Raw genomic sequence first — 15,399 nt, 5'->3', positions numbered from 1 at the left:
AGAAAAAAGCACCATACCTAATTTAAAACATGGGGCATGGGAGGGCTTCTGTATGTCCATTTATAGAGGAGGGGGAGAACAAATCTGTCAATGTTTGGACTCATGGAGACAGCATGATCAGATGTTTTTTTTTAAGGAATTCATATGTCTAAAATAATCTCTCCCTGTTATTTGAATTTCTCATGCAATCAAACTGTGACTGGTGAAGTGGTTTAAACCACGTCTAGCAGCATACTTCACTGTCTATACCTGAAGGGCATCACAACAAAGCCTGCCTTCATGTCTGACACCAAGTCAGCCTTTTTTTTTTTCTACAGAAGATACATATGCATTGAACTGGCTAGCTCTACAGACATAATAAACCATAGTGTCTGCTGTGGGTCTGTAATTACTGTTTTTGTTCCTGGGGACTAAATTATTAACCGCACTGTACCATAGCAAGAGATCATTGTCAGATGTTTACATGAACAGTTTTTTGGAGCAAAAATAACAGTTTTACTTTGGAATCTTATGAATTATTTAAAGCTTCAAATTTTGATGGTACTGTCATTACACAGCTTAAAAATGCAATGAGTAAAAAAAAAAAACATAAGCAACTTATTTAAATTTCAATTTTCAAGTCTTTAAGTTTAAATAAAGTGATTTTCTTCATTGCAGACGGGCTTAGGCAAATACAAACAGAGCACTGCCACTAACATTTGGATAAATGACAAAGTTGCAGGGATACTAGAAGCTTTTAGTAGCCATAAATCAGCTTTCTGCATAGGTCTGTCTGAAACTTTGACCTCTTTCAAAAATCCAGATAAAAGAATTAGCTAAATTTGACCAGTTTAAGACAAAAATGAGGCTAAATTGGCCAGCCCAGACGTTTAACAATCCAAAAACTGTCAGTAAAGCTGAAGGTTGTACTTTGGCTAAGCAATAACAGACCCTCAGTACTACTTCAACTTTATTCTTTCTAAAACCAGTTTCATGGGCTTTGAGTTGTCCAATATTGATAATTTTAAGTTTAGTTGAAATATTAAGAGGAAGCTCTGCCCTCCTTCTACAGTAACACAGATGGTAAAACTATTCCACAGCATGATGCTGCCATCACCATGCTTAACAGGTTATAAGCTTTTAATTTTAAAGCCTCTCTTTAACCCTTCTAAACACACCTCTAGTCATTGAAACTAGGCCTGCAACTAACGATTGTTTTTCTAATTGATTAATCATTTTCTTATGTAATCACAAAGCCAAATGTTCTTTAAAGAAGAATTACAACTAAATAAAGCTAAAACTAAACCACTGGAGGTGTTCTGGAGAGAGCATATTAACAGACGAAAAAGGTTTTTCATCTTAAAACTTTTTTTTTTTTTTTTTTTTTTTTACAATTTTGCTGTAATTACTGCACTGTGAGTTGATCTAATAGCTAATGACATGTTCTAGAGTCTCTATATGTGAGTTTATGATTAATAAATTACTAAACTAGTTGACAATTATATCAATATTATATTAATCTGATTATTTCAGCCTTAACTGAAACCAAAGAGCCCAAACTCTGTCACATCAGACCATTACATCTTTCCCAAGAAGACGTTTGGCCTGTCCATGTCAGCAGCTTCATGTTTCATTTGTGCCACTTGTGTTTCATTTTGAACAGATGTGCCTATTTTGCACTACTTGCACTACTATGTTTTCTGTTGTTTATGGTGGCTCCACGATTTTTCCTTAACACTAGTTTACTAGTTTAATCACTAGTTTACTTTCTTCTTATCCTTTTCTATTGCTAGGAAGTAGTTAATATCCTTAAAAATGACAAGTTAAAACAGGATATATATCATTTTTATGTAGAAAGAGATGGAGAGGTGAACCAGCAGGATTTGAACCTGAAGTAAGATGCTCTAAATCCTGTAACGATGCTGATGTCTGGTGTTGCTGTATTTGGTGGGTGTGAAGGCCAGTTTATTATGTGCTTGATAAGTGGTCATAAATTGCTGAACTCTGCCTTTATAAACAAAGACAGAATCTAAAACTCTCCGTTATTAAACAGCAGAAATATAGGCATAAGATCTAGTCAGTGGCTCTGAATTATTACATTAAATTAAATTTAAAAATCCTTCAATAGAAACACACTAAAAAACAAATACTGCTTTACCCCTTTTCAGTTTCAACTCAGGTTTTAGATTTTATTTGTAGATCAACAGAAATACACAAACATACAAAGCATCGCATCTACTTATTAAGCACAGGAAAATAGGAAGGAAAAATTTATACAATGAAATCTAAAAAAGACCAAATCAGAGATGAGGATCATAAATGGTAACTAATGGTTACATATGAAACTTTAAATTGGAAGAAACAAACACAACAGCTATAACCTGCAAAGTGTATAAAAAATGACAAAATAGCTTTGAAAACATCCCCATCAGGGTAATTACATCAACCACAAGGGTTTAAAGATCCCAACAGAATCAGGACTGCTGCGTTCAAGGACACTAGAAGCTCTACAGAGAGCCGGTTTGTCTCAGACTGGTAGATGCTACTGTTTCTGAAACAACCCAAGACTTTAAAGTTTACACGTTTTAAAAAGAACGTTTAGGATCGGCCTGCGTAAATGTAATGTAATATTTCATAGCATTTTTATTTTATTTTTTTTGATCCGTACTTCTTTGAGACGTGATGTTGCAGATTAGCACCAACGTGCTTGTATTATCATCAACAGCTGGGTTCAGGTAAATAAAGAAAAGAAGTTGTTCATGCACGCCCACTGAGTCTTTGTCTAGTGTTATAGAACCAGAAGGAAGTCGATCCACTTCCACATGAGTGGGCGTTGAAAGAAAATGGATCAAAGCTACAGCTGTACTTTTCTCATTTAGCAACAGCTCTAATCAACATTTTATTATTTCCATTCTTTGTTTTGTTTCTAAAGCCATCAACATTATGAAGGTTAATGATCACAATTCAACACGTTTATGTTGTATATGTACATAGTCCTGAAAGCAATATAAAAAAAATTAAGACACTACTGTTATTTACATGCTGCGGTCGAACTACATGTTTCCCTTTATAAAAAAACTGCTGAAAACAAAACGGTCTCATATTCACATGTTATAAAAACACAAACCCAGACCACCCTGCAGTGTTTCTTGTCCTCTGATGAAAAAACTGGACTTGGGATAATCTTCCTCCACAAAAATTTGCCCAAACTGCTTAACTTCTCTATCAATCGTTTATCATTTAGATGTTTTTGTTCTTCTCAAGTCCTGAGAGAGCAGGAAGAGAGCATTTCTAAAAATAAGACCAAAGTTAAACTGTTAACAAAGCAGAAGTCTTTTCCTGCCCTCTGAACACATCAAAGCTTTTTGCAGAGTATTCACGTCACACTTATGAGTGTGCCCTATGTCATTGAAAAGTGTGAAAAGTACTAAAGCCTGTGAGATGTTTTCAAGTTCAGTTTTGAGAATATGTACAACCCAAAATGCTGCAGACATGCTCAGCAAAGTGGAGCTTCCTGAAGTTAATGCAATCCCAGCAGAGAACTGTTATCAAATGTGCTTCGGTTATATTTACACACTGGAATTAACAAGAGTGCATTTTGTTTCCTCCTGGTGAACTTTAAGGAGATCCTATGTCTCTCAGTGCTCTTGTCATATGAGTTTTAATTGTTTTTTTTTCTTTCTCTTTGGGAATCCTTCAGAATCAGACTCATTTGTTGATATTCTGACATTTTATCAGTGATGTAAATCTTATTCGTTTTCAGCTTTTTTTTTCTTTTTTTTTTTACATTTCACGCTCTTACTATCACTAAAACACAGCCTTACATTGATCTGTTTGTCTCTTTAACCAGAATGATAATTGCATTTAAAATACAAAAGCATACAACCATAACAGATATTCCTACCCTCTCTGCAGTAACGTCCTGCAGACAGTCATTGCAGATGTTATCAAATAAATTGCTTTCAGTCTGCTTTCAATTGCTTAAACAGCTATAGACGTCTTCAACATCTGTGAAATGCCCCAAAACAAGACATGAAATACACTTTAAAACGATCTTACATGTTTTTCTCTATTTCGGACATAATAATTACATAGAAAATAATTTATCAAATCCACTGTTCAATTCCAAATGTCTACAAAAATATGAAAAGCAAATTTCAATCAAGAAAGAAAGAAAAACTGTAAAGTTTCTGGTTCGATGCCAAACAACAGGTTGAGATCCTACTAATGTGGTACGACGTTAATGCACTTCGTCCCCTTTTTGCCACAAAGTGTCTACAAAGTGCTTCTGACAGCAGGTGTTGGGGTGGGGGAGAAGTGGCTGAAAGAAAGTGGGGGCTCATCATCTTTCTGTACTAAATGCGATGCAACATTTGGAGGGTTGTAGAGAGAGAGAGAAATGTGTGGAACGGGAAGGGCCCTAAGAGACGCTGGAACATCGAATGGTGGGAGAACCCATCTGTGTCAGCACCTTATCGAGCCACTGCAGCGGGCCGTTCAGGTGCAGCTCGATCCAGCAGGGGGTGCTGGTCACCGTCTGTCGCCTGTAGGACACATGAGGAGAGCACAGACTGATGTTAAGATTGGAGACAAGTCAGGTTTCAGAAATAAAATCCTGCACAGTGCCATAAGAGCTGAGTGATTTGTCCCAGTGAATGACCACATAGTCCCAAAGTAACCAGGCTGGATCAGTGGTGGTTCTTGGATGAGCTGCCACCTCTGCAACCCCTCCTCTGCAGGCCTGAACACCACTGGAGACCAGGACAACTTCACATTTTCCTCTTCCAATTCACATGTATAAATCCCAAGATTTGCCTCTACTGTTTTTATATAACTCCTGACATTAAATAAAACTGTGCTGTAAAGTATTCTTTGTAAGTATGCTCTATCAATACTCACATGACACAAAATTAAAAATGGCTCTGCAGAGCTTTAAAGTTGTATGTGACTACCGCTTTTTAAGCAATAGAAATTAGATTAACACTTTAAAAATCTATAACTATCAAACAAGAATTTGCTGGTGAAGATTCTCATTCATCCAGGTCATAGTCATTCCAAAAAAAGTATATATAAAAAAAAACAATCCACTGGACTTTGTTTCCAAGTTTGAAGATGTCCAGGGGATTGTTTTGTAACCTTTTTGGAATTTCAAACAGGAAGTAAATAGAAAATTTAAACATCTTTCTAGGTATAAATTCCTTCCTCAGGTTTGGAGAAACCCCTGAAAGTAGCTATGTTTTCTATTTTACAGCCGCTTTTAGAGGCACATATCCAATTCATATCTAACTACATTTAAAGTAGTGGACAGACTAAGCAAATAGTAAAATAGTTATTTTTTAGTAAGCAACAATTTTATAAATAAAATGTCGAAATCAGAATGTGGTGTGGCAAGTTATAAAGTATTGCATTTAATTAGAAAAAAGTATAAAAGTATTGAGGTAATTCGGCATTAATAGTGCAGGGTAGGAAAAGGAAAACGATTAAATAGAATGGAAAAATCCTTATTTATTTTATTCAAATTTACATCTCTTTTCTTATCAAGCATCTGGAAAAAAATATGACAGCAAATTCAACATATTTAAGTCACTTTAGCAACCCTAAAAACAAGTCCCTATGCAAACCTTTTCATTAGGTTACCAATCAGGAGGATTAAGAACAAAGAGTTATAATAGCTAGATGGATTTATGGAGGATTTTCAGAAGTTGCATTTGAGAAAACTGCACCAACCCATTAGTTTCTGACAGGATTTCAAAAGCAAACTTTATTTTAAAACACCTAAAATCATGCGGGTATTGGCCGATGCAGTCCTGTTTTTGGATTTTTATAGTTGTCTAAGATGAATGAGATCTTAATTCCCCAAATACATGAATAATAATAAGTGTGTTTGTATAAACTGAAACAAGATTTTATAGCTGGTGTGTGATTTAATACTGAATCACAGACTAGCTTCAGCTATATTAGTCACACAGGTTAGCTCTGTTACTGATTAATTAGCTGGATTCCATACTTGATGAATGACACTGATCTATCATCCAAATCCACTCATTTATATCTTTATTAGTATCACACACAGCAATAGATTTACAGGGAGTTTCAGGCAGTTGCTGTATTTTATATTGCATTTTAAAATCTCAGTGTCCTTTAAATATAAGTGTTATTTGTTTCTCTATGCCAATAATATAAACTTAATTTGTTATCAAATAATATAAGGTTACATTTATATTTGTGTAAATTAGCAGCTTCTATCTTTTACAATGTTTATATAAAAGGACATAGCCAGGTATGTGGTTCATTCATTCAACAGTGGTACTGGATCGGGTACTGCCCGGTGCGCTCAGCCCAGGTATTAGACAGGACCGACTAGTCAGTGTTGCTGACTAGGCTTTTTTGATATACCCAAAGACTCTATCACCCAGGGCAGAGAGCCATATCACCCACAGCAAAATAAAAAGAATTAATCTTTTAAATATAGTAGAAATGTGAATTACACCCTGGATAATGTTGCAGAAACCTTTTTAGAGGGGTTCCTAATGTTTCACTTTTTCTTTTTCCTTCTTATTTTATTAACATTATTTTGTACTGTTTGTATGTTTTATTTCTATCTTCTGTAAAAAAAATTTAAAAAGTGTTCAAGTTTAAGTTTTTTTTTTCCATTTTACAATTTTAAGTCTTTTTTGAGTACAGAACCATGAAAAAGCATGAAAATTGCAATCTTAGATGACGTCATTGTCATATCCTTCAGCTTTGCCCACAGTCTCAAACACTCTTTTAATCAAAGTCTTTATGCTGCATGAGAGGAAAGAGTAAACAAGCTCTTCAAAGCATGATCTAAAACTAGAACAATAGGAGTTAGAAGGCAGCCTCCTACAGCATTGAAGTAGGTGCTTAAAGAAAAGATCAGTAGCAATATTCAGCAGTCTACAGGTTTATAAAAGTTAGATCTGGTTTTAGAATGCTGCAAGAACCAAACCTGCTTCCTCACTCAGCCTCTCTGCTGGCTATTTTCTAAACATGACAGAGACATGACAACTTTTATATGCGTGTCATTATTTCCCTTTCCTGTCGTTCACTTTCTACTCTGCTCCATTAGAGCGTATTTTTTGGTGTGCTTTATTCATTTCTTTATTTTATTTTTATATTGGGTTATATTTGGCTCTTTTTAAGTCCGTTATGATGCTATTATCATGGTGCTTTTTGAATTTTTTTTTTGTCTACCACATTTTACATTTTTGGTTGCATTTTTTGTAAAGGAAAAGAACAAGAGGGAAAACGAAGAGTTTAAAATCATCAAACACTGAACACAGATTGTGAGGGGGGAAGGCAGAGAGAAAGGGAGGCCTGCCTGATCATGTAACCTGAATCCTGTCTTTAAGTGTCTCCACATGTCAGCGTTTGGTCAGGACGGGAGTGGTGAGTAGTTGATCACAGCACAAAGGTATTACCCCGGTCGGAAACTTTCTCTGTGGGGCCAACTTTCAGCCAATCCATCCCACTATCAGTGAGTCAGACTGTGTGGAAAACCAAGAAGACTGAACGAGGGAAAGTCTGACATCTCTTTTTGACACAGCACATGTGTGTGTGTTTAAAAATAGTTGGGCGTGCCAGCAGGGGCCTGGTTCTATTGACGAGGCCACGATGGCGTCATGCGCCGGATCCAGCAGAGTGTGAGCAGATGTGTGAGTGAGCGTGGGCGGCTGGATTTGAGGCGTGATTCACAGTCTGCTCCTATTGTCTCCGTTCACTCGCAGGCTTGCTCTATCAGGTAGTATAATCCTGGCTCAGCAACATTTACAGAGCTTATAGCTCAATAAATAGCTGGTGATTTATCATTTTTGTTTTAGCATGGAAATACTGTTAAAAACTGTTAAGATATTCAGGGACAAAGATATAATTTGAACAAGATAATGTTATAAAAGGCAGCCTAATTCTTGTTCTTTTAAAGTTAAAACTTTTTAAACCTAAAAAAAGTTTGTTTCATTAATTTTTTTTGTCAAATAACCACCTCATTTCCATTAATCTATTGTTTACTCAACCTATAATTTTACTGCACAGTGGTAAACGTCAATTAATTTAGTAGCTTCTAAATTATTAGTAGTTTCTGCTTTTTTAGCAGGAATTAAGTGATTCAAGTTTTGTTTTATCTTGTTTATTAATATTAGGTTAATTTACCAAAATCTACTAAATTTAGCTTCACAATTTGCTCAGTAAATTGCTAAATACTTACCAATAGAAGTGTACTGACAGCCTTATATCAGCCCTAACAAAGGAGGCTTCCATACATAGGATGTGCATGTCAGGAATTTTTTATCTAAATACGTCAAGGATAAGACACTTAAGACTGAAGCATTATCAACGTTGGTTGAAATCAACCCCATAGCCCATTAAAATTAAAGCTTTGATGTGTAAATAATAAAATCCAATATAAAATCTGCTCTTAATCTCATCGATCGCGTTTTCACTGTTACTAACTTATCCAAACAGCAGCAGATGCTTGTACCAACCAGAGTTTCTTTAGTAAGCTGCTGCAACATCTCAGTTGTAAAAGCCAAAAGTCATTTTACCTGTATTCAGCTCCCCAGCCTTTGACGAAGCTCATACGGATGGTGCACATCCTGGTGAGCTGGTAGACAGCCTCGAAGCCCTGGTTGACCGACTGTGCCAGCAGGGCAGCAAACTCCTGGTTGTTGAAGATCTTCAAGTTGCATCCTGGAGGAAAACCACAAGCTGAGTTCAACTGAAGATCCAAACCAGGGTGGTTACAGCTGGTTTCATTTCAATTCAGACATAATTACAATATGCCACGTGACGGGAAGTCACCCTGACTGTTTAACATTGGCAGCCTCAGTGTTTCTCCCTGTAAATCTGTCTGTTTTTTTCTGACTGGGTTTTATCTAATAGTAAAATGAACAACTTATTGTTTCAGTATCACCATATGAAGACAAAACAAAATTCAGGGTTGTTTGTGATTGTTGGTGCTGACTCATTAATGATCAGGGTGATGCATTCACCACATCTGTTCAGAATAATCCGATTTAAGCATCTAAATTAAATAAATCAGTTTAGCTGTAACCCTGCCTTTTATTTATTAACATTGTCAGCTGCTTTATAAATAAAAGGCAGGGTTTAATTCAAGATAAAACTACTTTTTGGAAACCCTTAAAACTTCTATTTTTTCACTAAACCAAATGCTTATGAAAGGCTGATGAATCCAAGATCGCTTTTCTTAAACCCAGCTTATTCACTCCCAGGTTTTTCCATGGACTCTGTGCACTACTCACACACCTGGGGGGATTTTGCAGACTGTGGCCGGATGCCAACCGTAACGCTGATTACAGTTGGGGCTCTGGACGAAGATAGCGCTGTCACTGAGACATTCTGCAAACACTTCTCCTCCGATGTAGTACAGCCGCACACCTCGACCTAAGAGGGAACAGAGACGGAAAGGCAGATGTCACAGTGACATTAGACAGCGGCAGCAGTTATTAGACCGGTTTAGGGTGGAGTGAGGAGGCCCACCTATGTGCCTGCGTGTTAACTCCACTGCTGCATTGCGGTTGACGTTGGATAGCAGGCCGAGGCAGAAACGCTCTGAGTTGGAGGGGTCTGTAAATCCATCCACTGTCAGCGAGGGCTGCGAGGCGTGGAAGGTCTCTCCTACTCGCTGGTTCAGCTCGTAGTATGAAATAGAGCACCAGAAGGCCGGCTCACAGTATGTCACAGGGTGGAGGTCTGAGAGAGAAGCAGATAAAGAAGGTTGAGCAAAGATGCAATTTAAAGTCCTCTAAGGCAGACAACAAAACAAATGGGAGAGGAATTAAAAAGGGGGGGCGAATATTGAGAAGAAGGTGGATGGATTCATATTTGGGGGGAAATTGTGAGAGACAGAAGGTAAATACTACCTGAAAAAACTTTAGTGAAAGCTTGCATCAGAAAATGTCACAGCTCTATGCTACTTCCCAGAAACTTTGACCAAACAAAACGAGGAAACACAACCCACGCAGAAAGGATGCAAGAACCCAAAAAAAAAAGGAAAAAGTACGATTACAGGCTCATCAGTGGTTGTCTTCAGCAGTCAGACTAGTTCTGGTCATTTGCTCACTTTCAGCAATCTCTAACAGCTACTCTTTTCTCAATCAGTGGTGGCGTCCCAGCTGAGTCCCACCAATGTCTTCTCTCAGCCACAGAATAAACACTGGATGTTTTTATTGACTTTAGTGTGGACTGAGCAGTCTTGGTCTGTTTAAATGCTCACATGGTGGGCGTGAAAGACAAAGCATTCTTTCATCATCTCATTTCCTCTTAACAAAACCAAACAGACAATTTCCACGCAGGGGGGGGAATACTGAAGCAGCAACACACTAAGACAAACAGTTCTCACCTAAGTTACTGTGTGTGGGTGAGACGGGGTTCGGTGACAGGCTTGGGGAGCTTGTGTCCATGCTGTGGGTCATCTGGTGATCACTAGTTTCTCCATCTTCACTGAGGTAGCCCGGCGGTGGCGTTTCTGAGACACAGAAAACATGTAAAGGTGACATGATCAAATCTGGGGAACAAGTCTGACAGAATAAATTATATCATGCCATTGTATTCCACCTGCTTTTAACAGGAAACAGATGTTTTGTTTGTTCTTTTTCAATTAGACTTAGACAGATTTACAGACAAATTTTGTCATTTTGTATACACAAGTGTAAACAAAAAGAAATTTCATTTAGAACAGCTCTCTAGACAATTTCCCTTTTTAAAGTGTAGCCTTGATAAGGTAAGCAGCAGTTGTTGTTGAGCTGCTACTACTGCCTCCAGCTCCTGCAGCACTTGCTTCTCCTGGCTCAGGGGAGGAAGAGGACGATGATGATGATGCTGTGAGGGTGGTAGCCCCCTGGGTTGAAGAGGTTAACGTGGCTGAAGCAGCAGTGGTGGCATCGGCAGGTTTAGCAGCGACAGACGATTCTGGAGAAGGTGTGGAAGCCGGAGGAGCCGGCTGGGGATGTTTCAGCATTTGCCAAAGAAGCATCTAGAGTGCTCTCCTCGTTTTCACCTGCAGAGGGCTATGCTTTCCCTCTAGATGCTGAAGATTAGCTGGGAACAGTCTCAGAGGAGCGTCCTTCATGCAGAGCTCTTGGTTTCTATCGCGGGGTACAGCATCAGCTTCCACAGTCCAACCGCAACGTCCGGTATGGCTGGACACAGCCAAGATTCCGTCAGAATGATGGCGCAGCAGTTACATATCTCCTTTTTTGAAGAGAGTTTGAGTCGGAAATTATCCATTTTGTTTTCCAAAGAATGGACGTTGGAGAGCAGAACTGATGGAAGCGGCAGTCTGTGGGGATCGCTCTTTAGCCTCGCTTTCTCCGTCTTCCTCCGTCCGTTATTGTCCGCTGTTTTTTTGTTGACATCCGTCTGTAGCACTCTGCAGCTTCTTAAACAGTCAAAAATGTCAGTATTTAAAACATTTTGTGACCGTAGCTCCAGCAGGCGTTGGCGATCATAGATGCAGGTTTGATGTCTAATTTGTATAGTTTTAAGTGGCATATTTGTAAAATTGTCGAGAGGAGCTGTTCTTGGCTAACCCTGCCTTAGAGCCCCACTATGGTGCCATATAAGAGGGCTCATACTCTAAATATAGAAACTAGTATATTCAAATTGGAATTGGTGTTTGTAGTTTGGTTTTGCAGCTGCAGCAATCCAGAGGATGACAATACTGTATTTGCAGAGATTAAAAGACACACAATGTGAGTCATCTGTGAAGCTGTGCTGGTACCTGGTATGTAGTTGCTCTGGGGCTCGATGCCGGCAGGAAAATTGGTGTTTTCGGGGATTGAATGGCTGTAGTCGTCCAGCGGGGGGAACTCACTGGGGATTTCTGTGTGCCTGGGCACCAGCACCGGTGGGAGGACTGAGACAAAGAGAAAGAAAAAAGCAGATAACATTTCTATCCTGAGATTATAACAAGAGCTGATGTAAGATTTTAACAAAAAAATAAATAAATGAAGTTAAAGCTCATAACAGTTTCTGTTTTAAACTAACAGGAAAACCTGCAAAAAATACTCGTTAAGAGAATAATGGACATAGAAATTTACATTAAAAAGCACATATCAGGTCAGAATACAAAATATAAAAAACATTCTCTTTTCAAGACTCTTTCCTGCAATAAGTTGCATGATCACCTGCCTCCCAGCAGTCATACCTGGGGTCTCTACTCTCTGGTAGTGGTATGGGTTGACACACACTTCATCCTTCTTGGTGTGGAAGGCGTACTCGCACAGCTCCACTGCTCGCAGCTCATGGTGAGACTGCAGGTCGGGCCAGCGCCACAGCCGGCAGTAGATGACGTGAGGCAGGCCCTTCCTGTGGGACACCTGAAGGCGGCCATCGAGGGACCTGTAGAGAGAGGCAAGAGAGTCAGTCAGTAGTGTTTCATTTTTAGGGCTAAACTCAGGTAAATTATCAGAGAAAAAAAAGAACAACTCATGTGGTTTTTGTTATTGTTAGTTGTTGTAGTTTTTCAATAAACAAAAACAATCAATCATTTAAGAAGTCTTAAAGAATTAACATTAAAGAGTTAACATTATTAAGAGATAAAGACAAAAAAAAGTCTTATCTGATATTATTGTTTGCAAAAATGTGTGGAGAAATATCCAGTGAATCATGATCTTTCCAGTAAAATGCACATCTAATTATGATGATTTTTGTGTTTTGAAACTTAATTAAAAATAAAATTCAAATAAAGTTATATCTTGGTTTTTCTTTAAAGGTTGAAGATTTACTCCTTTATTATTTATTATGTTCAAGAATCAATAGGATAGTAACTGCAGTCAACTAAAGAGATTAAAGGAGACTTTTGTGAATTATGGCTTAAACTATAAAATTTTCCTGGCAATATGAAACTTCCTGACAGAGTATGGAAATATTTTTTTCTTCCTCTCTGCTAACAAAAGGCTGTAGATTCTACTAAAAGCTTAGGAAGAACATATCTCTGGCCTCTTAAACAAAACAACCTCTGATTTTATACTGGTTTTAACCACTTAGCGCTCTAAAATGACCTGCTGCTGATGAATACACAAGCTTAAGCCCACTTCATATGACAGCGTGTCTAAAAATAAACCACTGGAAATTAGATTATGTATGCGTTACAGGAATTTCATTGTTTAATAAAACATCTGCCCTCATCTGGGATAAAAAAAAAATACTGGCAGAGGGATTGAGGTCAGCTGATATCACAATAGGTTAGTACAGCCTCTTATTTTTGAGCACAATGGCCCATGGTAAAAATATAAATAAATAAAAGCTCAGCATGTTATGCAAGAGTCGACATTCACATGTGTCCCCTCTTTCTCACTGTCTCACCCATTGCAGAGAAACTAAGACTAAGGGTCGAAGGCTTTAACAAAACAACAGTTTTAGACCAAAACCAGAACATCTTGGTATTGAAAGCAAAGCAGGGCCACTCTTATTTAAGTTTTTTATTATTTCATGCCTAAAGTTTTTGCCCACAACGTCTTTGGCTCCTTAAGGTTTTGACTCTGTGCTAACAGGAGACTTTCTCTGGGGCTTTTGAGCTCTTAATAAAAAAAATAGATGAAAGCTGAATCAACACTGATTTTTAAAACCAAAGCACTACATCCCACATGAGTTTTTCAAGCTAATAAATCTGAATAAAGCAGTAAACAAGAGCCAACTCATTCAATCCCTAAATCAACTACAAATTTTAAAAAAAAAGTGGTTATCCAGCATTCACCTCCAAAAGACAATAAACACTGCAACTAAGATAAAAGAAAATATGTCTAGCTTAAACAGTAGAGTGAATATAAAAACCACCAGCTTTGTCTGTAGGCTTCACTGAAACTGAAATGATCTGCTGTGTGTTTAAGGCAGCAGTGGTAGCAGTGGGAAAATGTTTCCTGGGATCATGATAGTAACACCAGGAGTTTCCTCTGTCTCGCATGTGGTAGATAAGACAGTCTGGCTGACAATATGGCTGGTGTCTGCTCACAGAACCCTAACAACAAACAACACAGCTCAGTGCAGAGCTTGATTTTGGATTAGAGTTCAAGTTAGACATTTAACAAAAGTTATAGTAGCAGCTGCTCCACAAGACCCAATCTGTAAACTTTCACTAAAACCGAGTGATGACGCGATAGAGTTCTAATCCCCACAATAAAATCTCCCTCAGCAATGCTGATAAAAAGCATTTTCTAATGCATTTTTAAAACACAAAATGAATTATTTTTTTAAAAAACTTAATAAATAAACCAATCCTCCTGGGAGTGCAGTTCCTCTTTTCTTATTTCAGTGTTCCTGTTTAGTATATTTTCTGATGAATAACAGACTGCTTCCTTTAACCACATTTCATAACCATGTGCTATTTATGAACGATTGCAGAAGATTGTCAGTCCTTTTTATACCTCTGAATGTTTTTAACAAAGCCTGTCTATAGAAGCGATCAGTCAGACCTTGAACAGCGTATAAAAACAATTTACTTCATCAAAGACGGAAGACATCATCAGAAAGCCCAGAGGAAGGTTTCTAAAACGTCACTGAGATGAGGTAGGACATATGAAAAGGGCAGTGGATTAAATCAAATCAGAAGCTGAAACTTACTGAAAGTACAGGAAGAAAAACAAGAGGAGGTACTGAATGAGTCACATTAAAAGCTGCTCTCTTGATCTACTGTGACAGGAACACGAGTCACACAGGGTTGACCTGATGTTGTCGGTATGTGTGTTTGGTCTATGCTGATCAATGAGAGTGTTGTGGAGCTGAGTGGGCTGAAACAGTCATCCAGGGTTAATATAGACTGTCCAGGTTGTGTAAAGACTGGAATTTATTCAGAAATGAATGACAGCTAACAAATCGTATTCACTACTATGTTATGAAAAGAAAAGAATATCCTGTTTTAATTGCTTTGTTTGCTGTCTGCAGACAATCATTCAAATTGAAATGTTTGAGTTGCATCTGCTGATCAGCAGACTTTGTAAAACTTGAAGGTACGGTGGTTTACACAGGGAACCACAAACTTATTGTACTTCTAGGCATAGTCAGTATACTTTTATATTGTGGTATATTTGATTCAAAACTACAATCAAAAGCAGCAGATACAGGCTAAGGAGGCCTGATTGAGAAACACCTGAAGCAAAATATTAATAACTTGTTTTAAAGCCAGAGATATATTCAGTTCCTAAAAACAGTTCAGATTGATTCAAGGCTCAGTGTTTGTTAGCATGTCAAAGAGGAAAGGCAGAGGGATTGGCTATGATCCCACATTCCCTGCTGGGCTCTGTTGTGCGTTTGTGTTTGTCTCTAGATTTTTAGGACAAAGGTATAAAGCCTCTTAAATAATCAAAAAAAGAACTTATTCAACAGCTGATAAACGATCCGCTAAAAGGTAACTGGATCCAGAGATTACTTACTTATTAATAACTT

The 15,399-nt window shown here is 37.9% G+C and overlaps 1 protein-coding gene across 1 annotated transcript in view; it reads right to left on the bottom strand.

Annotated features, from left to right (window-relative positions):
* Window positions 1-3,731: 3,731 nt before the first annotated feature.
* Window positions 3,732-15,399, bottom strand: part of LOC107097788 (mothers against decapentaplegic homolog 3) — a 30,628-nt gene continuing 18,960 nt past the window's right edge. The window contains exons 2-8 of the mRNA XM_015395078.1: window positions 12,164-12,357; window positions 11,738-11,872; window positions 10,358-10,483; window positions 9,496-9,708; window positions 9,262-9,399; window positions 8,541-8,685; window positions 3,732-4,523 (exon numbers count right to left, since the gene is read on the bottom strand). Of these exons, the coding sequence (XP_015250564.1) occupies window positions 4,400-4,523; window positions 8,541-8,685; window positions 9,262-9,399; window positions 9,496-9,708; window positions 10,358-10,483; window positions 11,738-11,872; window positions 12,164-12,357 (1,075 nt within the window). The 3' untranslated portion in view covers window positions 3,732-4,399. The remainder of the gene's footprint in view (window positions 4,524-8,540; window positions 8,686-9,261; window positions 9,400-9,495; window positions 9,709-10,357; window positions 10,484-11,737; window positions 11,873-12,163; window positions 12,358-15,399) is intronic.

This window comes from Cyprinodon variegatus, unplaced genomic scaffold, assembly GCF_000732505.1.
Source record: "Cyprinodon variegatus isolate N-32 unplaced genomic scaffold, C_variegatus-1.0 Scaffold724, whole genome shotgun sequence".
Lineage (NCBI taxonomy): Eukaryota > Metazoa > Chordata > Actinopteri > Cyprinodontiformes > Cyprinodontidae > Cyprinodon > Cyprinodon variegatus.
This window is presented reverse-complemented; position numbering and strand designations above follow the sequence as displayed.